A 26,793-nucleotide genomic window follows, 5' to 3' on the forward strand; every position below is an offset into this window, starting at 1 on the left:
AAAGGAAAACTCTTTCCGATCTAAATTATAGATCCTTGATGATCAGATATACCAGGAAAGGTCATGGTTCTGAGCTTTCGTTCATGACAAAGGAAATTTTTGGTGACTAAAAGACTTGCCTATTGAATCCGGATGGAACAACTGTTTCTATCTAATACAGGGGTTAACATCACGTAAATATGGTGGAAGAAACCATTATTTCATGAAATAACTCAGATGTGATATGGGCTCTGTTGCCGTCGTCCTCATCGGTGCTGCTGCCGGCTCTATTTTCGTGTGAAGGACAATCTTATTTGACTTTATTGAGGATCCAAAATGGAATTGGGATTAACAATGGCGGAAGAAGCCATTATTTTGTGAACCAACTTCAATGTGAATTGGGTTCTCTGGTTGTTGCCGTCGTCGTCTCTTCTGCTGCTAGTTCTATTTATCGTCGTCGTCTCTCGGGGAAATAAGACTGGTTGTTGTTACGGTCGTCGTCGTTACCCCAATTCATCCAATCTACTAGCATCAAATGAATGGTGGAGTTCGTTACCCATGTGCTACAAATATTTGGTGCTGGAAACAAAAGATTAAATATATTAATCAAGATAATTATATATATATATATATATATATATAAATTAATGATTATGAAAATTTTAGTTATCAACTTAACAACTATTAATCATGTTTATCAATAATTAATTTAATTTATAAAAATATAAATATTTAAAATATTAGTTTGGTGGTAATGTATCACTTACCAAAGTTCGAAAGTTTCATGATTTCGTTTAACTAATGTTTACTACAACGTTGATCGAGTGAGTTTGAAACTTTTATTTATTTATTTTTTTTAAGACAATAATTAGTTGATACCAAAATCTTAATATTATTACGGGATGGGGGGATGATGGATCACTCAACCCGCATGCAAAACATGTGGTCTTTAACGTTCGCGAGTTGCCTCCATGCACCAAAAAAGATGAAGGGGAGCGTGAAGCGCACAACACGAGGTGGGTGATGCGACTCATGTCGCGTCCTCCCACTCCCCCGTCAAATCGGAGATCCTTTAGAGAAGTCGCTGTTGTTGAGGTGGTGGAGATATGACTCTTTGCCTTCGACTTTGTAAGCACCGTGTTGAAGATGTGACTGTCGAGAGTGAAAGAGAGAGAGAGAGAGAGATTTGCACCTGTTTTCACAATAGTACACACCAAAACTGGGGTGTCTTCCATTTTACGAGTTTGTTCGTGTGCTTGAACACATCTGACAAGGTTGAGATTTTGTCTGTCCTCTCTCACGAGATAGGAGAAGCTATCTTCTTTTTTCCATTCTTCATTTCAAACCACCTTTATACTTTTATGTTTCTCTTATCATAATAAATCAGCATTACATTCATGGTCTCGAAATCACATCATATTATGAATAGATCCACTCGTCGAGATTAAAAACTTGCAAAACCTCACCTTAAATGATCTCATCTGATAAAATTTTTAGTACCTAAATATTGTTGATCCCATAATATATCAATATCACTTAATAAGGATTAAAAGTTTGAGATAACTTTTATGAAAATGTCAAACTTAGCTAATAAAGATGGCTGCGTTCCAATCTCGTCTTTTTCATCAAAACAATCAATGGACTGGTCAACTTGAAATGACAATGGGCAAGGCTAACAGCTTGCAATGTAAAGAAAGATTCACACTTGAATGCCATCACCAAATGGTCAGACCCATCTAAATATTTAAATGCATACGAGGCCACACCTAAAAGAGAGGAGAGGGTGCATATATTAAGACAGGCACCCAATACCAAATAGGGCAAAGTCGCTGCACGAAACCCATGAAGCATGACTTTGGTCGGTGGTTGGCCTCCTCCATGCAAATTCCAATAATACATCTCAATCTATCACATGCACGACGACATCACCCAATTCAATCCAATCCCCCACCCTTCAAATCGTCGGTCACTTGCTATTTTTCTTGTTCTTGACTTGTATATATAGTAGAATCTCAAATTTCATTATATATATATATATATTTGTGTAAAACCATAATTCTAGCCCCATATCGAACATGGGAGGAGATCTAAGTTGGTCGATCGTTAACATATGTTTAAGTATCTTGTTGAGTCGCGTAGTTCCGAGTCCTCAAATTAACATGTCAATTGTTCCTATCGGTCAGGTGATGACAATATACCAAAGAAGTCACATCATTTATGAATAAAAAAAGAAAAAAGTTAAAGAGACAATTTAGTCTACGACACGTGTGAATCAAGTGCTATATATATATATATATATATCCTTGTGTGATCGCATCAAACCTTTAGTTTTGGATGATTTCGAAGAGAAAGTTTGGCATAGAAAACGACCCATCTTTTCTAAGAAAGTTTCATACAATGTGAAGAAAATAAACTATAAAAAAAACACATGAATGGAAAGTATGATTATCTAAAGACAAGCTCAAGGATGGTGGATTAATTCATAGATTGATTATGAGTTATTTAGGCTTACAGAGAAGCATTATAAAATTGGAGCTTTCTCTAACTAAGAACATATTATTACACCTTGAGGTTTGAAGTTGAAAATTGTCATAATCCTACGAGTAGGGGTACAATTAGAATCGTAATCGAATTGTCTAGAAATAAAATGAAATCGAATCGAATCAATGTTTCGATAGTTCTGAATCGGACTGAAACCCAAGGTTCTGAGGTCGTACGATTCGATTTCAGTATTTAGAAATTGGAATCGAAAGCTGAGGATTCCAAAACGGATAAATAAAAAAAAAAAGAGTAAAATATTAATAAGTTTCATGGTGCAATGATTGGTATCTTAATTTAAAGCCTATTGATGTAATTTATTATTATTATTATTATTGTTTTTTATCAGTTTAAAACGATGGATATAATCAAAATTAAAACTAAACTGCAGTAATCAGAATCAAGAGGTTCTCGAATCGGAACCATATGGAAGCAGTTTGATTTCGATTTCCAATTTTACATAACTGAAATCAGTGGTTTCGAAACAACAGTGAGAATAAATCATTAGGTTTTTCTGTTTCTCTCTACATTTATTGAGTGTATTTTTTTTTTCTGTATGAAAAATCTGATTAAAGAACACTTCAAATTTGCTTAAAAATGATGTGATAAGCCGGAAAACTAGAAAAAAGACACTCAGATCCGTCGGTCATCCCTATTTCACGACAAGATTGAGGACGAAATTTACTACCCAAAGCCGAACTCAAAAGCAGCAAAGTGTGGAAACTGATACATCTCTGTTCTAACTTGTTCCTCACGAAAACTCGACCACCTTCCATCTCCTCTGTCAACACAGCACAGCTCCGCACGAAAACTCGACCACCTTCCATCTCCTCTGTCAACACAGCACAGCTCCGCACGAAAACTCGACCACCTTCCACCTCCTCTGTCAACACAGCACAGCTCCGCACGAAAACTCGACCACCTTCCATCTCGTCTGTCAACACAGCACAGCTCGTGTTCCACGTTCAGCTGTTCTGTTGCAGCAGGAAAACCACACCTCACTTTCACACCCACTGTCTCAGTCCTCTCAACCCCGCCCCCCCCATCAAACCGTCCTCAGCAGGAGTGGATAAAAGTTGGACGAGACGCTACGCAAAACCTCATGCTTTCCACGTTTATATGCCGGCCCACACCTGGTGTACAAAAGTGGTGAGACCGGTGAGGTTACACCCCCACTCTTTCAGACCTCACTGTGGCGCAGCACATTCACACAAGATTCGCCCAATAGTGTGCTACATGGGTTCAACGTACCGGGTGCTGATGCCAGCCCAACCACGCTCTTATAAGACCGACCTCAGTCTGCATGTCTTGTCACCGAGGATCGTCGAGCTTCTTCTTCGCCGAGCTCACAACAGATCACCATGAACGTAGTACAGGAGTGGCCCGAGCCAGTCGTCCGTGTCCAGACCTTGGCCGATGCCCAGGTGATCCCCGAGAGGTACGTCAAGCTACCATCCGAGAGACCACACCCTTCTTCGGCGGCAGGCGGCGCAGGAAGCCTTCCCATGGTCGACCTCGGCGGCCTCAAGCGTGGCGCAGCGGAGAGGCAGGCGACCTTGCTCGCCGTGTCGGATGCATGCAGAGACTGGGGGTTCTTCCAGGTGGTGAACCACGGGGTGAGCTTGGAGCTGATGGCCAGGATGAGGGAGGTGTGGAAGGGGTTCTTCGATCTCCCCATGGAGGAGAAGCAAGCTTACGCCAATTCCCCCGTCACCTTCGAGGGCTACGGCAGCCGCCTGGGCGTCAAGAAGGGCGCCATTCTGGACTGGGGCGACTACTACTTCCTTCCGCTGTTCCCTCACTCGATCAAGAACTACGACAAGTGGCCTTCCCTTCCTGCTTCCTTGAGGTATATATCCACGTAGATTCACAGAGATCCATGCATGCATGTTCCTCTACACTTTTCTGGTCTTCATCATCATCTGATGAGCAGGGAAACGACTGAAGAATATGGTGAGGAACTGGTGAAGCTGTGCGGGGTGATACAGAATGTGCTCTCGTTAACCCTAGGATTGGACGAAGGGTTCCTTCACAGGGAATTCGGAGAAGCTGGAGCAGGACTGAGGGTTAACTACTATCCCAAGTGTCCGCAGCCGGACCTCACCCTCGGCCTCTCCCCCCACTCCGACCCAGGAGGTTTGACCATTCTCCTCACCGATGACCAGGTGAAAGGTTTGCAGGTGCGCAAGGGCGGCTCATGGATCACGGTGGAGCCGATTCCCGATGCTTTCGTCGTCAATGTCGGCGACCAAATCCAGGTTTGCTTCCTCCTATATGGTTCATGTTTTTGCCTTGATCCTTTCTCATCTGCATGCACGTCGATGTGTGTGTGATATATGAGGAAGTGTTCTTAGAGATTCGATCGAAACAGTGCTCTTTCGCGTTGTAGTGTCCATCCACTGCATGCAGAAGCTGTGCATGCATGGACATGATAGAATTCATGCTCTAAGCTGTGCTTCCAAAATATGCCAAAACTGAGACAACAAAAAAGGTTGTGCAAAATACTCGAAATTTCGATACTAAATGCAATAATTTTTCTCTTCTAATTAATACACTAAATGTAATCATAATATAATGCCATATATTAATACACAAAAAAAACCACGAAGAACTCTGAAATATCTAAGATAGTCAAATGTTTCATATGCGCGGGAGAAGCTTAATTATAATACCAGTGTATAAGTGTTTGGTCACTTCATCCAAATAATATTAGCATGCATGTCAAAAATCTTCTAAAAGAATCATCAACTAAGAACAGGGGGTAGATAGATAAGATTTGGATGATAACTAAACATCAGGAAAGAAACTTGTGATTTGCATCGATAAGGCTATCTTCTACCTTTTGTAAGGTAAGTGTCCAGAGCATGCAGCCACGTGCTCATCTCTCCTTCTTCACGCCCTTCTTTCCATCTCTAGCATGTTCTTCCTTGGTGATTTGACTGTTAACCTAAAGTCCTGTCAACGCTTTATAGATTTGTGCCATCATCTCTCTCTCTCTCTCTCTCTCTCCCTCTCCTTATCTTTCCAATCACAGAAACGAAACTATATGCTTTTTAATGCACCTCAAAAGTTGCTCTCATTGAGTTCATGTGTTCTAGCTGTGTGTGAGATGGAGACGAAGAGAGAGAGGCTTTGATTACTTGGGAATTGCATGTTCTTCTTGGCCACGCAGGTGCTGACCAATGGGAGGTACAAGAGCGTGGAGCACCGGGTGGCGGTGAATGCAGCAAAGGAGAGGCTCTCCATGGCTTTCTTCTACAACCCCCAAGATGACTTGCTCATCCACCCTGCCAAAGAGCTTGTGGCAGATGGCACATCCCCCATGTACAAGCCGAAGACCTTCAAGGAGTACAAGCTGTGCATGAGGATGTTGGGCCCTTGTGGGAAGATGCTGGCCGACGCCATGGAAGCTACTTAATTAATAAGCATCAGAATTGAGGGATACCAAACAATGCGTTCAGCTTCAAGGATATGCCGTACTCATTGCTATTATTTGGTGATAGAAGTAAATGATTTTGTTGTTGTTGGCATTTAAGGTTTTGTTATTATTGTCGTCGTTAAATAATCTATCGTCGGTGATGTTATGATTGAATTATTAGTAGACGCTAGTTTTGCTTGTGCAAAGCTAGGTATATGAGGAAGCTCAATAGTTGAATGTGTTTCGCTCTAGTGGCATATGCATACGTTCTCTCTCTCCATGTATATATTTTGAAAGATTGGAAACAATGTTGAAGCTGTATCTACTGCATAATGTTAGAAAAATAAACTTGATTTATTATGTTCACTAAAATGTATGAAGATATTTAGATAACTATAAGGTCTCTTAGATAATGATACATATATATGTATATAAATATGTACATATATATATATATATATATATATATATATATATATATATGTATATATATATATATATATGTATATATATATATATATGTATATATATATATATGTATGTATGTATATATGTATATATATATATATATGTATGTATGTATATATGTATGTATATACATACATATATACATGCATACATATATATATATATATATATATATGTATATATGTATATATACATATATACATATATATATGTGTGTATGTATATATGTATATACATATATATATTTATTGAAACCTGATTTTAGTGGATCGGATAAACCCAATCTAGAGGAAAAGAAAAAAAGACTCTATTGTCCTTGCATGAGAGTTCATTTATATTATATAAATTAATTAAATCTTAAGTTATGATGCTTGATGATAAGCACGTTTAGTCTTATATCGATTGAGTAGTAGGAAATCAAAATTTAGAGTCAAACAATTACCTCTACTCTATAGACACATTCTGGATCCACCTTAAGAAGTCAAAACTGTGCAGGGATCATTATAGAGCAGATAATTTCTCATGAGCTGACATGATAAAATCGAATGAGAACCATCCCAAAATGAATAATTCCTTACGCGTGTGCTTGTATGATATATCTATCATGAACCAAAAAAAGTTTTCCCTTAATTATCAACATATTTTGTGTCCATTGAGTTCAACAAAGAGACAAAATCTAGTTTAACGTAAACCCACAAGAGTCCTACAATCTTCAATTTATGTTCGAAGACTAGTGAAGATAAGATGAATTCCTGAAGTTTATAGCTCTGTAGTCACAATCATAATCCATAGCAAAAGCTACAGAAGCAATTCAAGGTGAGATGGCACCAAAATATCATCATCTTTAGATTCACAACGGAAGCTTGATGGGGACGGAAAGAAACTGATATGGAGAGCATGAATTGGAAGAGAATGGATATCAAAAGCACGAGGAGGAGTGTGATGGGGGCAGCAGCAGTGGTGATTGCTCCCTACGTCCCTCCTGCGTTGCTTCTCCTTGTGGTCTTCTGTGCATGTGAGTTGGAGAAGATAGAAGACGACAGTCAAGTTTGAGGCATAGTGGTCTAATAGCTTAAAAGCCGTTCTTGGGAAGGATAGTGAGACGACGACAGTCCAGTTTGTATTTGGAGGCATCGCAAGCAAATGAGAAGAGTTGCTAATGTCGTTGCGAGGCCCAGTTGAGTAGCTTATAGGCCTGAGATCTTAGTTAGGCTTTACGCTTTAAACCGTGGAAGGGATACACAAGGCATTCTAAGTTTCATCAAGTTGAAGATATTAGCTAGCCTAGTTAGTAAAATATTTTTACAGTTTCTCGTAAAGTTTTAGGCTCAAATTCCGTTTTCATCATTTATTATTTGTAAAAGCGGGTTCAACCTGTTTTGGCTGTACAAAGAATCATGTTTTTGTATTGTCAGAAATTTTTTTATAAGAATTAGTCTATGTTATGAATCGTTCAATCTTTAAATTAGTGTATGATATTAATCTTGAACATAGAAGATGTAATTCTCCAATAGAAGAGTTCAAAGATGCTGCATATCTCAAGGGTTCTGGGAAAGTAGATCTAATTGTCAGGGAATTGGTTGGTTAAACAATTCCCAAAGTGAACCATTTCCATTGGATCGATCATGGCATTGTGGGTTGATAGTGAGATTGTTAATGTGATCCTAACTTGGATGTTAACCTAAACACCGACATATCAACTCAACTCATGTATATCATTTACACCTTAGCCTATACTCAACAGTGTGATTGATATTTGAGGTTCGCTTATCCATCGTCCACCTACTATTGAACTCATTCTAATAGATTGTATTTGGTCATTTGCTTAATAGAAAATGAATCTTTTTGGGACATGTTCTATCCATCCATATAGCAATTAGCGGAATCCATCTAGCCCTATTTCTATTTCAAAGAATTTTATTGATCCAATAAAGATTTTTCTTGTCCAAGCATGTTTAAAACTAAGAAAGTTTTAAATAGAAGACTGAAGTGAACTATTGAACTATTGAAGTGAAAGCATAATATAATAATGCTTTGAGTGTTTTTGGTAATATCAAACTATTGATATCATTTCTATTTCATCTTTGGGTGAAATATTAATAAATCTAGTATTCACACAAGATTATTTATAGAAAATTGATACAATTCTTATGGAATAGTATTGCTATCTTTGGGTACATAATCCTAAACTTCAAGGATATTTAAAATAGTATCATCCTACTCATCATATAATTATTCAAAATAGTTTAGATCATTTAAATTTTCTAATTATGTGTCCCATTGTGAATGTTATCTTTCTTAGCGTCATTTGGGATTAATTCCTTAATATAATTTTATAAGTTATTAGTCTATGTCATTTTGACAGCTATAAGACTAATACAATAATATAAAATATAATTTAAAATATTTTATAAATAATTAAATATTTATTATAAATTACACTTCATAAGTCTATCATCCTAGACTACTTTGATAGCTGTCGATCATATAAAACTTAGACATATAAGCTACAAGTAATATTCACTAAATGTTTTAATCTAATTTATATTGAAACAATTCAATAATAAAATAATAACTATAATAATTGTTGAATATTAATCAGCATAAAGAAAAACTCATATGATACATAAATCATGCATTTATGTAAAAAATAAATATTATTTTATAATTTCAAACATATACATATGAATAATCAAATAAATATCCAAGAATAATTATTAATTTTTTTATTTATCATATGTAAAATGTAATCAATATGTCATATGCGAAACCTATCAAAGAAAATTATAATTTATATTTTTTTAAATTTCGTATGGAACCCTTATACCAATCAACCTTATTTAATTTGGTAAACATCAATCTAATTAAGTTAGTCAAAAATTAAAATTAATTAAAATTTAATTTTTTTTTAAATTTGATCAAGACTTACTTTATTGAATCTAAATTTGTCAAGTAATAAAAATACAATCATGATCAAGTTTAATTAAAGTATTTGATTAAAATAGATCAAATTAGTTAATTTTATAATTGAGGGAATAAATAATTTTTTTAATTTCTGAAAAGTAAAACTATAATTTTGACTTATAATATAAAAAAAAATTTTATATTCTTAATGGTATAATTGAAAAGTTAACTTAGGGACACCTAAGGACACCAAGCCACGGCCAGCAAATACTGTCATATTGGGATCCATCAACCAATTACAACACTCTTTGGCCTGATAGAGTTATCTTTTACCTAAAAGAGAATTTAATCCATCTCCATCTCTAATAAGCTTTTGGCACAGATTGATGGGAATAAGATTACATCCACCCAACTTTGCTCTATTAATCTATCAAATTTCACAATGATAAGGGTGTTTATGACATGGACAATCCAATGTCATGTTCTATTAAGCACGCTGTCGATCAACCAAACATATTGGCTAGTTGATGCATCCGTTAGAATCGAAATTGATACTAAGAGGGGGTAAATTAATACTTTTGGAAAACTTTTATCGATTTAAAGAACTCACTTGATAAAGCAGAAAGATGTTTAGCTTGAAAATGTTCTCAAGAGTAATGAACATTTAAATCAATAAGCAATAAGAGTAAATAGTAAAGAAGAGAACATACTAGATTTATAGTGGTTCGATCATCGTAACTTATATCTACTCCTAATTCCTCTGTCGTCGAGGCTATCGGCTTCCAATATCGATCTTCTTTCACCGGACGAATATCAACTATTCTCTTATAACCCTTTTCTCATTTTCACAAGTTTAGAAGATAACCTTTACAAGTCACTCATCCCTTAAATTGAAATCAAACTTAGATAAGAGGTAGGGAATTCTCACAAAATTATAACAACGTTTTCTCAAGTTTTTGTTTTCAGTTTTTATATAAACTGAGCAAGAATAAGTGAGGTATTTATAAGCCCTAAATGGATTCAAATTTAGAGCCAAAACGATTTTATCCTAGGTTTTCAAGATACTAGTGGTACCACTGTCAGTATTGGGCAATACTATCGCTTGTTAGACTGACAACTAGTGGTACCACCGCATGTCAGTTTAACACTAGGTGATATCATTACCTGTCAGACTAACACTAAGCAGTACCATCGTTTAGTCTAGGTGGTACCATCGCTTGACATAATCTGAGAGACAATGTCTGGGCGGTACTACTAGTCATATGTGTCTTGCAAACCAATTACGTGAGTGATGCCACGTGTGACATGATGTACATTCTTTAGGCTTATTATATTTTAACATTTTATCATTTTATATTGCTTGTTGCATATATGCATATATATTGTGATGTCCATTGTTCTGTGCAATGAAAATCGAATCGTGATGTGATCATAATAATGAGACCGATTCATCTTTAAACATAAATCATAAATAATTCTGGTCATAGGTTACTCGAAAGGGATATCGAGATAACAAGATAGACTAGTGTGCTATATACCCATCCATATGATGGAGGCAGTTGGACTCAAAGTTGCTTATGTGGGGGTACTAGGGCTACAATACAGGTGCTCATCGGAGAATGAGTTCACCGATTGATCTGCTCACGAAATGCTGGATGGTTAATGATACCTCATTGTCAAACAACGATTTCATTGTCCCAGTGGTGTACCTAGTCCTTATACTTGAGATACTAAGGATGTTATATATGAGTACTCCACTCTTTAATATCGGACTTATAGGCCTGGAAGTTCCAGATCTAGCACAGTCAATCATCGGGTGTTGTAGCCAACTTTACGAGGACTATTGAGTGTCAATAAAAGATCATCCACTCTCGAGGTCATGAGAGAAATATCCCACGTATTCTTGCTCAAACAAATCCCTAGCTAGGGTCATTCGGATTGAGAGAGAAAGAGTTCTCCAAGAGAATCCAATTAAAGTGAGACTTGAGTATAAACCATATGGGTCTGATAGCACCATACTCGGTATACGGTCTTTGGATATTAGATGGATGAGGGACTATAGGTACACAAAAGTGAGAATAGAGAGGTCCAAAAGATTGGATTCTCCTATATCGTTTGGGGACTATGGCGTAGTGGTCTAGTACGTCCGTAATCGATGAGTCGAGTAAGTTATTATAAAGATAATAACTTATTGAGCCAGAAGGAGTTTTGATACGTATGACTCATGGCTAGCCGATATTGGGCCTAGAGGGTCATGCATATATAGTAGGTATTACAACGAGTAAAGGTTCGGATATAAGATATTTGTCAGATCCCCTGTCTGATTAGATATCCAATAAGCCCCTAAATTATTGGATCCTATAAATGAGATCCAATAAGAGCCAATGAGAGATTATTGGATAGAGATCCACTAATTTAAGAGGCTTGGGTAGTTGGATAGAGATCTAATACCCAATAGGGCAGGATCCATTAGGGTTAAGTTGATAGGGGGCCTCTATAAATAGGAGGGAACCAAACACCTATAGGCCAAAGGTTTCTTGGTTGTCACCTCCTATTTGCCTCTCTCATTCTCTTCCTCAGATAGTAAGTGTAGAGATTTAGACAACGATTTGAGGAGCTATTCGCCTCTCCCTTTCTCCTTCTCAGATTGTAGGTATGGAGATTTAGGTAGCGATTTGAGGAGCATCATCGCAGCCCTATTATATAGATCACCATTAGAGAGGAGGGCATTTGACCTCCTTCATCCTCTCCTATAGATCTGTAGGGATTCATGGATATACGATCTCCCTAGGTAACACAATAATCTTACGTATTATTTTAAGTTTCATGGGTTTTGCATACTAATCTTCACACGATGATGAACACATTTTTTATGAAATTTGGGATTTTTATTTTTCTGTTCTTCCACTGTGAATGTGATATCGCCCCTAGATTTTCCTATAGTGGTATCAAAGCCAGGTTGTTCGTGCAAAAGGTTGGTTTTGAATTACGTGTATTGTGTTTTAGAAAAACTTTTGACCTTAAGAGTTTTGACATAAAAGATGAGAGAGGGCAGCAACGGTTGCTGCCCTCAAGCAACAACTATTGCTACCCTCAAGCAACCAATGGCTGAGGCTTGGCCACCTACAATCGGCCGCTTATAGGTCATAGGCAAGCAGTATGGGCGGTGCCTACGGATGCTGTGCTCGCGGGCATAGGCGCCTATGAGGCCAGTGCCGCCTGTGGGCATTGTGCCCGCGGGCAGAACTGCCCATAGGGGCACCCGCCCGTGGGGTTAGCACCTCTTATGGGTGGTTGTAGCGCCGCCTATGGGCACTACGCCCGCGGAGGCAGCATCGCCTATAGGCATTGCACTCATAGGCCGACTCACCCGTGGGCAAAGGAACATACGGGAGCAACGCCACTTATAAGCAGAGGTGATGCCCTCACCCCCTGTAGTGGTCGTCGCCAGCAAGGTGGTGGTGGTGGTAACATAGTAGGGAGAAAGAAGGGGATTAGGGTTTTTCTAAGCAAAAAATAGTTTTGCCCCTTAGAATTTCAAAAATTTTGAATTCTATCCTTTCTATCCATATTACCAAAATACCCTTCATAATTTAAAAAATTCCATGCATTTCTCAATTTCAAAAAATATTAATTAATTAAAAATATTAATTAATTAAAAATATTAATTAATTAATATTATTATCTAGTAGTCCTATATGATGATGATGTGTATATATGATGTATGATGTGGAAAGATGATTATGGACCGTGTGATGTGTGTACATGTGTTATGATTATTATCATTATTGAGGCCTACGAGTCTTTATTTTTCTCGTTTATTGTCAGGCTTGCATGTTTATGATTAAGTTGAAATCATATGAGGAGGCATAGCGGAAGCATGAAAGTGATAGTGGGACACACGAGACGGATGATCGTTATGTATGGAGATGTGTCGAGATGCCGATAGTACCAACAAGGATGAGATGGAAGATCACAGGTGTAACATCCCATTAGTCCCAAATCGTAAGTGGGCAATGTGTATGATTAGCTTATAAGGGCCTGATGAGTGTACTACGTTAACTCCCGCTTAAGCATTTTGGTCTGCGGTTGAAGGACCAAAATGGAGTTATTGGCCAGTTGGTTCATCAGACTCGAGTCGTGATATTTGGTATCAGAGCCGACCTAGCATTAGGGCAGGGTAAGAGGGCTCGAGTAGGAAAGGGCTACCCGTGGATGGAGTCAGAGAACTCATCACGGCGTGGAGCCACGACTGAGTTAATCCTCACATGCACTATGCTAGGGTTCGATCTGGGATATGAGTTAATCCTCACATGCACTATGCTAGGGTTCGATCTGGGATATGTTGGGCCTTGACGAGGACGTCAAGCTAATTGAGTTGGGGATAATGTAACATCCCATTAGTCCCACATCGTAAAATGCTTAAGCATTTTGGTCCGTGGTTGAAGGACCAAAATGGAGTTATTGGCCAGTTGGCTCATCAGACTTGGGTTGGATTTATTAGCCAGTTGGCTTATCAGACTTGGGTCGTGACATTTGGTATCAGAGCCGACCTAGCATTAGGGCAAGGTGAGAGGGCTCGAGTAGGAAAGGGCTACCCGTGGATGGAGTCAGAGAACTCATCACGGCGTGGAGCCACCACTGAGTTAATCCTCACATGCACTATGCTAGGGTTCGATCTGGGATATGTTGGGCCTTGACGAGGACGTCAAGCTAATTGAGTTGGGGATAATGTAACATCCCATTAGTCCCACATCGTAAAATGCTTAAGCATTTTGGTCCGTGGTTGAAGGACCAAAATGGAGTTATTGGCCAGTTGGCTCATCAGACTTGGGTTGGATTTATTAGCCAGTTGGCTTATCAGACTTGGGTCGTGACATTTGGTATCAGAGCCGACCTAGCATTAGGGCAAGGTGAGAGGGCTCGAGTAGGAAAGGGCTACCCGTGGATGGAGTCAGAGAACTCATCACGGCGTGGAGCCACCACTGAGTTAATCCTCACATGCACTATGCTAGGGTTCGATCTGGGATATGTTGGACCTTGACGAGGAGGTCAAGCTAATTGAGAAAAATGTAACATCCCATTAGTCCCACATTGGAAGTGGGCAATATGTATGATTAGCTTATAAGGGCCTGATGAGTGTACTATGTTAACTCTTGTTTAAGCATTTTGGTCCGTTGATAACGTAACATCCCATTAGTCCCACATTAGAAGTGGGCAATGTATATGATTAGCTTATAAGGGCCTGATGAGTGTACTACGAAAACTCCCGCTTAAGCATTTTGGTCCGCGGTTGAAGGATCAAAATGGAGTGGCCAGTTGGCTCATCTCATCAGATTCAGATCGTGACATTTGGTATTAGAGTCGACCTAGCATTAGGGCCGGGTGAGAGGGCCCGAGTAAGAAAGGGCTACCTGTGGATGGAGTCAGAGAACTCATCACGGTGTGGAGCCACCATAATTGAGTTGGGAGTTGGGGATAATGTAACATCCCATTAGTCCCACATTGGAAGTGGGCAATGTGTATGTTGGAGATAATGTAACATCCCATTAGTCCCACATTGGAACTGGGCAATGTGTATGATTAGCTTATAAGGGCCTGATGAGTGTACTACGAAAACTCTCGCTTAAGCATTTTGGTCCATGGTTGAAGGACCAAAATGGAGTTATTGGCCAGTTAGCTCATCAGACTCGGGTCGTGACAACAGTGTATAGAGATGCACTACTACATACATAGATCTTGATGTAAGTGATTAGGCCCACTGGCTCGGGCCTGATCATATTAAGTTGTGGTCCATGATCATTTGGTGTGAATGCTGATGTGATGTGTTATATATTGATGTGTTATATATTAAATATGTATGTGTGTGATATGTCATATTAGAAGACCAAATCAAAATCCCCTCTCCCGGTAAACGATAGTGTCATATGTTATTTATTTATTTTCTTATAAAATATGCATGTTATTTATTTCTACTGCATCTTTATTTTTAGAAAATGTCACTTTTAAATCCCTTACATATCATACTTGATGTCAACTGCCTCACTGGTTCGAATTATATGGATTGGCTCCACAACTTAAAAATTATTCTCACGATAAAGAAAATCACGTACATCCTTGATAAAGTGATGCCTACGCCCGAGGATGGGGCGAGCGAGGATAAGATCGCTTGCTATATGAAGTATATAGATGACTCCACTCTTGTTCAGTGTTATTTGTTGGGCTCCATGACTCCTGAGTTATAGAGACAACATGAAAAGATGGATGCCAGATTCATTTTCCTACATGTCTGCAAACTGTTTGAGGAATAGGGAAGAACTTAGCGATATGAGATATCCAAGAGCCTCTTCTGCGAAAGGATGACTGAGGAGACACCAGTTCAAAACTATCTCCTAAAGATGATTGAATGGATAAAGAAACTCACATATCTAGGAATTTTCCTAGAGGATAACCTGTGTGTGGATCTTGTGCTTCAATCCCTACTAGATTCCTTTTCATAGTTCGTAAATTTTAATATGAACAAGCTTGAGGTAACTCTCTCTGAGTCCTCAATATGTTGAGGAAGGTAGAAAGTACTATCAAGAAAGAGAAGCCAGTTCTCTATACTGGTGAGATTAGAAAGAAAAGGAAGGCAGAAAAGTCTTTTAAGAAGGGCAAGGGCAAGGGTAGACTGTTGAATCTCGTATTTTGATGATGAAACTACTTGATATATGTTTATGATTTAATCTGCGTTTTGAGTGACGCAGGATGCTTCGATCAGGATGAGACAATTAAAGCAGGAAAATCATGTTGTGCCGAAGGAACATGTCAGAAGATTGGACGTCGGGCCGGTGGATCGGTCGGCGTATCGACAGAAGGCTTCGGGCCGTGGACTCGGGCATCGGGCCAAGAAGAGCGGGTATTGTGCCAAGGATATCGGAGTTGCAGAGTCAACTGGCCGATTGGGCAATAGGCTGCACGAGAGGACGATGCGCCGAAGAATCGGACGAAGCGTCGAGGGACCAATGACATGTCGGACAACTTGGTTAATTGCTTAGGATTAATTGTCTCGATTGAAGTTTTGTTTTGTTGTGCAGGATTAACTATGATAACGATGAAGACATAAAGCGAAACAAAGTGTTGGAGTCAAGCGCGAAGGATTTGTTGCGAGTTCGAGAGTTCGACGGAAGTCCGAAGATTCGTTGGGAGTTCGCGGAGCTCGCCGAGAAAGATCGGAGCTTGCCGAAGAAGCTCGTTGGAACTCGCTAAGAACAAATCGTGAAGTCTAGGAGCTTGCCGGGAGTCCGCAGAATGGTTTCCGAGAGTTCATCGGAAGACCGCCGGAAGTTTGCCGGAAACTCGCTAGAAGAAGTCTTGACTTGCGGACTTTGTAATAGCTTAGAAAATGTCTTTAAATTCATAGTTAGCACGTTAATTAGGGTTAGGATTAGGTGTTAATCCTATAACCCAAGTAGGGGCCAATTAGGCCCAAGTTCGGACTGGTTTGGACCAAGTTTGGAGCCAAACCAAGTGAGCTGGAATAGTGAAGAGGTGCCACCGCCAGGGTTGGAGGTAGCACCGCCCAGGCTATGTCTTCCTGCGAGGTTGGGAGGTGCAACCGCCCCAGCCAGGAGGTGCAACCGCCAGGGCTGCGAGGCTGGAAGGTGCAACCGCCCCAGCCGAGAGGTGCAACCGCCCAGAGCTCAGTCTTCGAGCTAGACTGGGCGGTGCAACCTCCTCTGCCAAGAGGTAGCACCGCCAGAGCTCAAGTTTCGAGCTCTGCCAGGCGATGCAACCATCGAGCTCAGTCTTCGAGCTCTGGCAGAGAGGTGCATCAGCCTGAGCTCAGTCTCGAGCTCTGGCAGAGAGGTGCTTCAGCCTGAGCTCAGTTTCGAGCTCTGCCAGGTGATGCAACCACCGAGCTCAGTTTCGAGCTCTGCCAGGTGATGCAACCACCAAGCTCAGTCTTCGAGCTCTGCCAAGTGATGGAACCATCGAGCTCAGTCTTCGAGCTCTGGCAGAGAGAAGCAATTGCCTGAGCTCAGTCTTCGAGCTCTGCCAGGCGGTGCCACCTCTCCAGTCAAGAGGTGCAACCGCCTGATCCCAGAATTCTGGGATTTGATCGATTTGATCGTTTTGAGCTCGAATTTTGAATTGGGTTGGGGCCTATAAATACCCCACCCATTCAGCACTGAAAAGAGACAGACCTACACCGAAATCTTGATCTTTTCTGTGATTCTAAGAGCTCAAAAGTGTTGTAAAGCCTTTAAGTCTCCTCCTTCTGTTCTTCAAGTTTTCAGTTGTAAAGTGAGGAGAGAAAGGTCTGTAAAGGTTGTCTCCTGAGCCTGTCAAAAGGAGAGAAATTGTAAAAGGGCAGTTTGGCCTTCGCCCATTGAAGGAAGGCACCTAGTTGACGTCGGCAACCTCGTCGGTGGAGGAAGCCAAAAGTGGAGTAGGTCAAGGCTGACCGAACCACTCTAAATCTCTGGTTTGCGTTTATTTTCGAGCACTTTATCATTACTGCAAACCTCCTTCATTACTACTGCTCTCTGCGCTTTCACGAACAAGTTCTAAGTGCTGTTCTTCCGAATCTGCATTCAGACGTAAATTCGTATTTTCATACATTACTGTTTACGTTTACGTTTGATTTTGCAGAACTGTCTTCCGTGCTTTTACGAACGAGCTTCTTTGCAGTTTACACTTACATTTTGATCCTATTGATAACTGCAAACTTTCCTCTACGATTTTACGAACGAGTTTCAGCATTTAGACGTAAAACTACATTCAGACGTAAATCGGCTTTCCTCGCTCAATCATCAGATCTCAGTTCACGTTTACGTCTTGATTTCAACTGCATACTGCCTTCTGCGAGTATACAAACAAGTTTCAAAGTTTAGACGTAAATCTGCGTCTAGACGTAAAACTGCGTTTAGACGTAAATCTGCGTTTAGACGTAAATCTGCGTTTAGACGTAAATCTGCGTTTAGACGTAAAACAGCGTTTAGACGTAAATCTGAGTTTAGACGTAAACTGCGCTTAGACGCAAAACTGCGCTTAGACGCAATCTGCGCTTAGACGCAAACTGCACTTAGATACAAACTGAGAATTTGCTTTTGCATCATAATAGTTTTTGAACGAACGCAGCTTTTGGTTTTTAATCGCTGTAAGATTTCCGCTGCACTAATTCACCCCCCCCCCTCTTAGTGCTCTCGATCCTAACAATTGGAATCAGAGCGGGGTTTTTCTCATTTCGGATTTACACCCGAGAGAAATGACTTTTCAAGAGGGCTGTTCGGTCTTTCGTCCACCGTTCTTTAACGGATTGGACTACACTTATTGGAAAACTCGAATGAGAGTTTTCTTAATTTCTCTAAATCTGGATTTATGGAATATCATTGAAAACGGTTTTCAACTTCCCTCCAAACCGATGAACGAATGGTCGGTTTTGGAGAAGAAGAATTTTTCTTTAAACGCAAAGGCTATGAATGCCTTATTTTGCGCATTGGACAAAAATGAGTTCAATCGGATTTCTACGTGTGAAACGGCTTTCGATATTTGGCGCACTCTTGAAATCACGCACGAGGGAACTAGTAGAGTCAAAGACTCGAAAGTTAATATTTTACTACTTGATTTCGAGCTTTTTCATATGAAACCAAGCGAAACCGTTGTTGACATGTACACCCATTTTACGGATGTCGTCAATGGTTTAAAATCACTTGGTAAAAGCTTTTCGGATTTTGAACTCGTTAACAAAGTTTTGCGCTCACTTTCTAAAACTTGGGATTCAAAAGTAACTGCTATTCAAGAATCGAAAAACTTGAACCATTTTCCACTTGAAGAACTAATTGGTTCATTGATCACATATGAAATGACGTGCAATGCACGTGAAGAACTTGAGAACCACCTTCCAAAGAACAGGAAGGATTTGGGACATAGAACATTTGAAGACCACTCGAGCATAAGCTCAAGTGATGGTGAACTTAAACTACAAATGAAACGAAAATTAAAAAGCAAAAAGAATGGAACTACTTGCTTTAAACGCAAGAAGAAGAACAAAAATTGGGATGAATCGAGCTCATCTGAAGACGAGAAAGTCAACAAAAGCGAGGCGGCAAACTACGCCTTACTAGCTTACGACATTGAGGTAATTAAAATGCCTTTGGTTTATTTTGAAATTACTTGATGCTTTCATGATATATTTTCTTTTTTAGTTTAGAACTAATTTTCTTGAAAATTACATGTTTAAAAATAAAAATACAAAAATTATGATCATGCTGATAATTTCGAAAATAATATTGCATATTTTATGATAAACAAACAAAATGATTTTGATCATGGTAATAATGTGTATCATGTTTGATTAACATTGTTGAATGAAATCACGTTTGATTTAAAGTAATGCATAAAGATGTAATATGAAATGGTTATTAACAATTTTATGCATGTGATTTTAAGTTATCCATGATCATGAGCTTGTTTGATCTTCTTGACTTAATTTCAAGATCTATAGCAAAAATCATGTTTGAATATATGAAAGTGTTAATTTCATTTTCGGATTCAGTTAACAATTGGTATCCTAACAATCGGATTTTCTCATACACTTATGAAAAATATTTTTCTAAAATGGATTTGATGAAATGATTCATGCTTATAAACTCCATCTTGAAATATGAATGATAGTGTTTTTGCTTGCAAAGATTTGTTTCACATTCATATCTCCTATGATTCGTGTGCAAAAAAATTTTTTAAATCATAACACAATGTGATTTCTTATGCAAAAATAAAGTGCTTTTGTGATTCTTTGCTAAAGAGAATAATTATTAAAATCATGATCTTGATAACATGAAGCTCTTTATAAATCAAGATCGTTCATTATGCTCCCTACATTTATCAAAAAGGAGTTCTTCAAATGAAATGCAATTCAATGAAGTGTCATATTGATATCTTGAAACTTGGAATATTTTAAAATGTGATCTTTGATAAGAATGTTTCAAGTTGCTCCTTGTACTATATCTTTTCGAATGAATCATGAGCCTTGATATCATATATTTCATAATACAAGATTTCCTTGCCTTATGTCTTGAACTTTAATGCTTATCTTAATTTGGCATATAAAGACTAAGGCATGCTTAGATGAAAAAGAATCTCTTAAAAAATGCTTTTCCCATTTAATCGAGATTAATGATTTCATGATATTTTATGAATCTCGAAATTAATTTTAATGACTTGATTATGAACTTCAAGTTAATGATTTAATTTGAATAAGTTTTATCTAAATCATAATCTTGATCTTGCAAAATTGAAGTCACAAATAATATCTTGTGGTAGTCATGAATTGATACTCACAATATGAAAACATTGATATTCATGACTTAAAATGGATTGAAACATTGTATGCTTAATTTAATCATTCTCCTATGTTTCAAAAATTCCTTAAATGCCTTATGTGATGATTGAAAACTAATCTGCTTTATGATGAATTACGAATCATGACTTGATCTATGATATAAATGCCTTGAAATGATTGAAATATTTAACACTTTTATGCTCTTCCCCCTACTTTCTTCTTGTTTTCAATGATAAAATGGGGAGAAGTTTTGATCATGCATGGTAGGATATAATTTGACAAAATTGATACCATCATGATATGAAACATTTATAATGTACAATTATGCATGCAATACTTGTGCTTTCTAATTATGATGTGATGTATTGCATATGATGTAAATCATGATTTAAAATGCTATGAGTGCCAAGTTACACATTTTGAGAAGAAATTGTTATATTGAAATATTAATGTAATTATGAATGGTGATATGATATCATGCATGTAATACTTCAATTTATGATAATGATGCATGCTATGATAAAATATTCATGATGAAAAATTATCTTGACATTCATAACTTGATTATTCATCATTTGTCATGATTTTGAAATCGTTGTAAAAGGAAAAGAGAACTACAAAACTGTATTCTCTCTTTCTTTTTTACAATGACAAAGGGGGAGATAGCTAGCTTGTACAAGTCAAGAAGATGCAAAAACTTGATTTGCTAGCTTACCTATTTTAAGAAGCAAAGATTGCTAACTTGCTTATTTCAAGAAGAAAAATTGTCTTCTTGAACATCACTATCTTGAATATCTCAAGAAGCAAAACTTGCAATTTGCACATTGCAATAGGAAGCAAGAATCATGAGCTTACACAAGAAATTTATCTTGCATTTGCTTTCGAAATTTTTGCTAGCTTATATATTGTGAAACTTGTATATTGTAAAAATTGCTAGCTTGTTGGTCTAAAGAGAAGCAAAAAGTTGCTATCTCAAAAGAAGCAAATGTGCTATCTTGCCTATCTCAAGAGGCAAAAATGCTAACTTGCGCATCTAGCAAAGTGAGCAAAATTTTCAAGAAGCAAGAGTTGCCTTCTTGAACATCTCTAATTTGCTAGCTTGCATGATGTAGAACTTGCTATCTTGAACATTACCAAAAGTGCTATCTTATATGCTATAAAACTTGCATATCTAAAACTTGATAGCATGAATGTTCTAAGCATGATGTAACACTTGCTAAATCTTCTAGCTCCAAGATTGCATGATGATAAAACTTGATACTATGTTTTTCATGCAATGAGTTGAACCAATATCACACACACTTGATTGTGATACTTCTCCTTTTTGTTGATGACAAAGGGGGAGAAGTATGTTGATGAAAGTATGTTGATGACATGACATCTGATGCATAAGTTTATGCATATGTTCATGTTGATGTATTGCAAGTATTCATGATGAATATTGCAATGACTTGAATTCAGTTTGAATTCAAGGTTCTATCAATATGGCATATTGATAGGGGGAGTTTGTTTAAACTCCGGGAGTTAAGTTTAACTCCGTCATCAAGTGGTTGTCATCATCAAAAAGGGGGAGATTGTTGAATCTCGTATTTTGATGATGAAACTACTTGATATATGTTTATGATTTAATCTGCGTTTTGAGTGACGCAGGATGCTTCGATTAGGATGAGACAATTAAAGCAGGAAAATCATGTTGTGCCGAAGGAACATGTCAGAAGATTGGACGTCGGGCCGGTGGATCGGTCGGCGTATCGACAGAAGGCTTCGGGCCGTGGACTCGGGCATCGGGCCAAGAAGAGCGGGTATTGTGCCAAGGATATCGGAGTTGCAGAGTCAACTGGCCGATTGGGCAATAGGCTGCACGAGAGGACGATGCGCCGAAGAATCGGACGAAGCGTCGAGGGACCAATGACATGTCGGACAACTTGGTTAATTGCTTAGGATTAATTGTCTCGATTGAAGTTTTGTTTTGTTGTGCAGGATTAACTATGATAACGATGAAGACATAAAGCGAAACAAAGTGTTGGAGTCAAGCGCGAAGGATTTGTTGCGAGTTCGAGAGTTCGACGGAAGTCCGAAGATTCGTTGGGAGTTCGCGGAGCTCGCCGAGAAAGATCGGAGCTTGCCGAAGAAGCTCGTTGGAACTCGCTAAGAACAAATCGTGAAGTCTAGGAGCTTGCCGGGAGTCCGCAGAATGGTTTCCGAGAGTTCATCGGAAGACCGCCGGAAGTTTGCCGGAAGCTCGCTAGAAGAAGTCTTGACTTGCGGACTTTGTAATAGCTTAGAAAATGTCTTTAAATTCATAGTTAGCACGTTAATTAGGGTTAGGATTAGGTGTTAATCCTATAACCCAAGTAGGGGCCAATTAGGCCCAAGTTCGGACTGGTTTGGACCAAGTTTGGAGCCAAACCAAGTGAGCTGGAATAGTGAAGAGGTGCCACCGCCAGGGTTGGAGGTAGCACCGCCCAGGCTATGTCTTCCTGCGAGGTTGGGAGGTGCAACCGCCCCAGCCAGGAGGTGCAACCGCCAGGGCTGCGAGGCTGGGAGGTGCAACCGCCCCAGCCGAGAGGTGCAACCGCCCAGAGCTCAGTCTTCGAGCTAGACTGGGCGGTGCAACCTCCTCTGCCAAGAGGTAGCACCGCCAGAGCTCAAGTTTCGAGCTCTGCCAGGCGATGCAACCATCGAGCTCAGTCTTCGAGCTCTGGCAGAGAGGTGCATCAGCCTGAGCTCAGTCTCGAGCTCTGCCAGGTGATGCAATCACCAAGCTCAGTCTTCGAGCTCTGGCAGAGAGGTGCATCAGCCTGAGCTCAGTTTCGAGCTCTGCCAGGTGATGCAACCACCGAGCTCAGTTTCGAGCTCTGCCAGGTGATGCAACCACCAAGCTCAGTCTTCGAGCTCTGCCAGGTGATGGAACCATCGAGCTCAGTCTTCGAGCTCTGGCAGAGAGAAGCAATTGCCTGAGCTCAGTCTTCGAGCTCTGCCAGGCGGTGCCACCTCTCCAGTCAAGAGGTGCAACCGCCTGATCCCAGAATTCTGGGATTTGATCGATTTGATCGTTTTGAGCTCGAATTTTGAATTGGATTGGGGCCTATAAATACCCCACCCATTCAGCACTGAAAAGAGACAGACCTACACCGAAATCTTGATCTTTTCTGTGATTCTAAGAGCTCAAAAGTGTTGTAAAGCCTTTAAGTCTCCTTCTTCTGTTCTTCAAGTTTTCAGTTGTAAAGTGAGGAGAGAAAGGTCTGTAAAGGTTGTCTCCTGAGCCTGTCAAAAGGAGAGAAATTGTAAAAGGGCAGTTTGGCCTTCGCCCATTGAAGGAAGGCACCTAGTTGACGTCGGCAACCTCGTCGGTGGAGGAAGCCAAAAGTGGAGTAGGTCAAGGCTGACCGAACCACTCTAAATCTCTGGTTTGCGTTTATTTTCGAGCACTTTATCATTACTGCAAACCTCCTTCATTACTACTGCTCTCTGCGCTTTCACGAACAAGTTCTAAGTGCTGTTCTTCCGAATCTGCATTCAGACGTAAATTCGTATTTTCATACATTACTGTTTACGTTTACGTTTGATTTTGCAGAACTGTCTTCCGTGCTTTTACGAACGAGCTTCTTTATAGTTTACACTTACATTTTGATCCTATTGATAACTGCAAACTTTCCTCTACGATTTTACGAACGAGTTTCAGCATTTAGACGTAAAACTACATTCAGACGTAAATCGGCTTTCCTCGCTCAATCATCAGATCTCAGTTCACGTTTACGTCTTGATTTCAACTACATACTGCCTTCTGCGAGTATACAAACAAGTTTCAAAGTTTAGACGTAAATCTGCGTCTAGACGTAAAACTGCGTTTAGACGTAAATCTGCGTTTAGACGTAAATCTGCGTTTAGACGTAAAACAACGTTTAGACGTAAATCTGAGTTTAGACGTAAACTGCGCTTAGACGCAAAACTGCGCTTAGACGCAATCTGCGCTTAGACGCAAACTGCACTTAGATACAAACTGAGAATTTGCTTTTGCATCATAATAGTTTTTGAACGAACGCAGCTTTTGGTTTTTAATCGCTGTAAGATTTCCGCTGCACTAATTCACCCCCCCCCTCTTAGTGCTCTCGATCCTAACATAGACCGGGTAAAGTAAAGGTTGCTAAAAATGACTCAGTAAAGGAAAAAGGCCAGTGATTCCACTATGGCAAAGATGGGCACTGGAAGAGGAATTGCAAAGACTATCTTGCAGAGATGGCAAAATAGAAGCTTGGAAAAGCTTCAGGTACATTCATAATCAGTCTCCATTTATCAAAATCTTATGATAACACATGGGTATTTGATGCCAGTAGTGCTTTTCATATTTGTAATTCATTGCAAGTTCTAGCAAGACCTAGGAGATTGGCGAAAGACGGGATGGACCTCAAGATGGGCAATGGAGCAAAAGTTGCTACAATAGTTGTTGGCAAGATCACCCTACATCTTCATAATGGAGTATTATTACATTGAATGTATGCTATTTTGTTCCTTCTATTATCAAAAATATTATTTCCATTTCATATTTGATAGTTAATGGATATAAATTAGTTTTTGAGAACAATGATTGTTTAATATTATTAGATGATGAGATCATCATGAGAAGAATATTTTATCATGGTTTATTTATGCTAGACACTATTCCACATATCATGAATGTAAATGTGTCTAAGAGGAAAAGAGATGAGGTGAATAGTACATATCTATGGCATTGTAGACTAGGTCACATCCATAAAGGAAGGATTCAAAAGTTGCTAAAGGATGAATATCTATATCCATTCGACTATGAGGCATATGTAATTTGCAAGCCTTGCCTTCGTAGAAAACTGACCAACTCTCCTTTCAGTAGAACTGGAGAGAGAGTCACTTAGCTGTTGAAACTAATACATAGCGATATATGCAATCCATGTCAACTGATGCCATAGGTGGTTACTCTTACTTTATTACTTTTACTAATGATTTCTTAAGTTATGGATATGTGTACTTGATGAAGTATAAGTTCGAGGCCTTTGAGAAATTAAGAGAGTATATAAGAATGAAGTAGAGAACCATACTAAAAAGAGTATCAAGACTCTTCGATCAGATCGAGGAGGTGAGTACTTGAGTACAAAGTTCACCCAGTTCCTCAAGGACCATAGGATTCTATCCCAATGGACACCTCCTTATACACTTCAGCTCAATGGTGTATCTAAAATGAGGAATCATACACTGTTAGATATGGTGCGGTCCATAATGAGCTTCGCCGACCTACCCATCTTATTCTAGGGATACGCCCTAGAGATCGTAGCTTACGCTTTGAACAGAGTTCCAACTAAGTTGGTGGTGTCTATAACATATGAGATATGGAAAGGAAAAAAGTCTCATCTTAAGGTTGTTATGATTTGGGACTGTCTTACCCATGTTAAAAGACACATCCCCGATAAGTTAGAATTGAGGACGGAGCATTATAAGTTTTTGGGATACCCCAAGGAAACTTATGAGTATTATTTCTATCATCTCGAGGACCAAAATGTCTTTGTAGCTAAGAGAGCGGTGTTCCTTGAGAAGGAACATAATTCTTAGTGAAGATAGAAATAAGAAGGTTCGATAGAGTTTCTTATCCTCCTAAGAGATATATGAGACATATTATAGGAGAGGATATTGAGGATATTGATCTTCAGACCTATGAGGAGGTTATAACGAGTATAGATTATGAGAAAGTAATAAGAAGTCATGAATTTTGAGATGGATTCCATGTACTTTAACAAGGTTTAGAACCTAGTTAATGCACCCGAAGGTATTGTACCTATCGATTGCAAGTAGATCTTCAAGAAGAAGATTGAAGTAGATGAAAAGGTAGAGACCTATAAAGCAAGACTAGTGACTAAGGGGTATCGTTAAAGGTAAGGTGTTGACTATGACAAAACCTTCTCACCGGTAACTATGCTAAAATCCATTTATATTCTATTAGCTATTATAGCATACTATGATTATAAGATCTAACAAATGGATGTGAAAATCAAGTTCCTCAATGACAACCTTGATGAGGAGTTGTATATAATACAACCTGAGGAATTCGTGTCCAAGGACTGTGCAGATAGGGTGTGTAGGTTGCTTAGGTCTATTTATGAACTGAAGCAAGTTTCTGGAAGTTGGAACA

The 26,793-nt window shown here is 39.0% G+C and overlaps 1 protein-coding gene across 1 annotated transcript; it reads left to right on the forward strand.

Moving 5' to 3' along the window:
* The first annotated feature begins 3,812 nt into the window (after positions 1-3,812).
* Positions 3,813-6,256, forward strand: LOC103999605 (jasmonate-induced oxygenase 2). Its single transcript, XM_009421396.3, has 3 exons — positions 3,813-4,366; positions 4,451-4,775; positions 5,690-6,256. The coding sequence occupies exons 1-3, from the start codon at positions 3,879-3,881 to the stop codon at positions 5,933-5,935; spliced, it is 1,059 nt and encodes a 352-aa protein (XP_009419671.2). The 5' UTR covers positions 3,813-3,878; the 3' UTR covers positions 5,936-6,256.
* Positions 6,257-26,793: the final 20,537 nt, after the last annotated feature.

Source organism: Musa acuminata, chromosome BXJ2-10 (genome assembly GCF_036884655.1).
Source record: "Musa acuminata AAA Group cultivar baxijiao chromosome BXJ2-10, Cavendish_Baxijiao_AAA, whole genome shotgun sequence".
NCBI classification, from domain to species: domain Eukaryota; kingdom Viridiplantae; phylum Streptophyta; class Magnoliopsida; order Zingiberales; family Musaceae; genus Musa; species Musa acuminata.

What these genes read in the sequence shown, in the direction of transcription:
- LOC103999605 (XM_009421396.3), top strand. Translation starts at nt 3,879, where the DNA reads ATGAACGTAGTACAGGAGTGGCCCGAGCCAGTCGTCCGTGTCCAGACC. An exon ending in TCCCTTCCTGCTTCCTTGAG is followed by an intron (nt 4,367 to 4,450) that starts GTATATATCCAC and finishes TCTGATGAGCAG; the next exon opens with GGAAACGACTGAAGAATATG. An exon ending in ATGTCGGCGACCAAATCCAG is followed by an intron (nt 4,776 to 5,689) that starts GTTTGCTTCCTC and finishes TTGGCCACGCAG; the next exon opens with GTGCTGACCAATGGGAGGTA.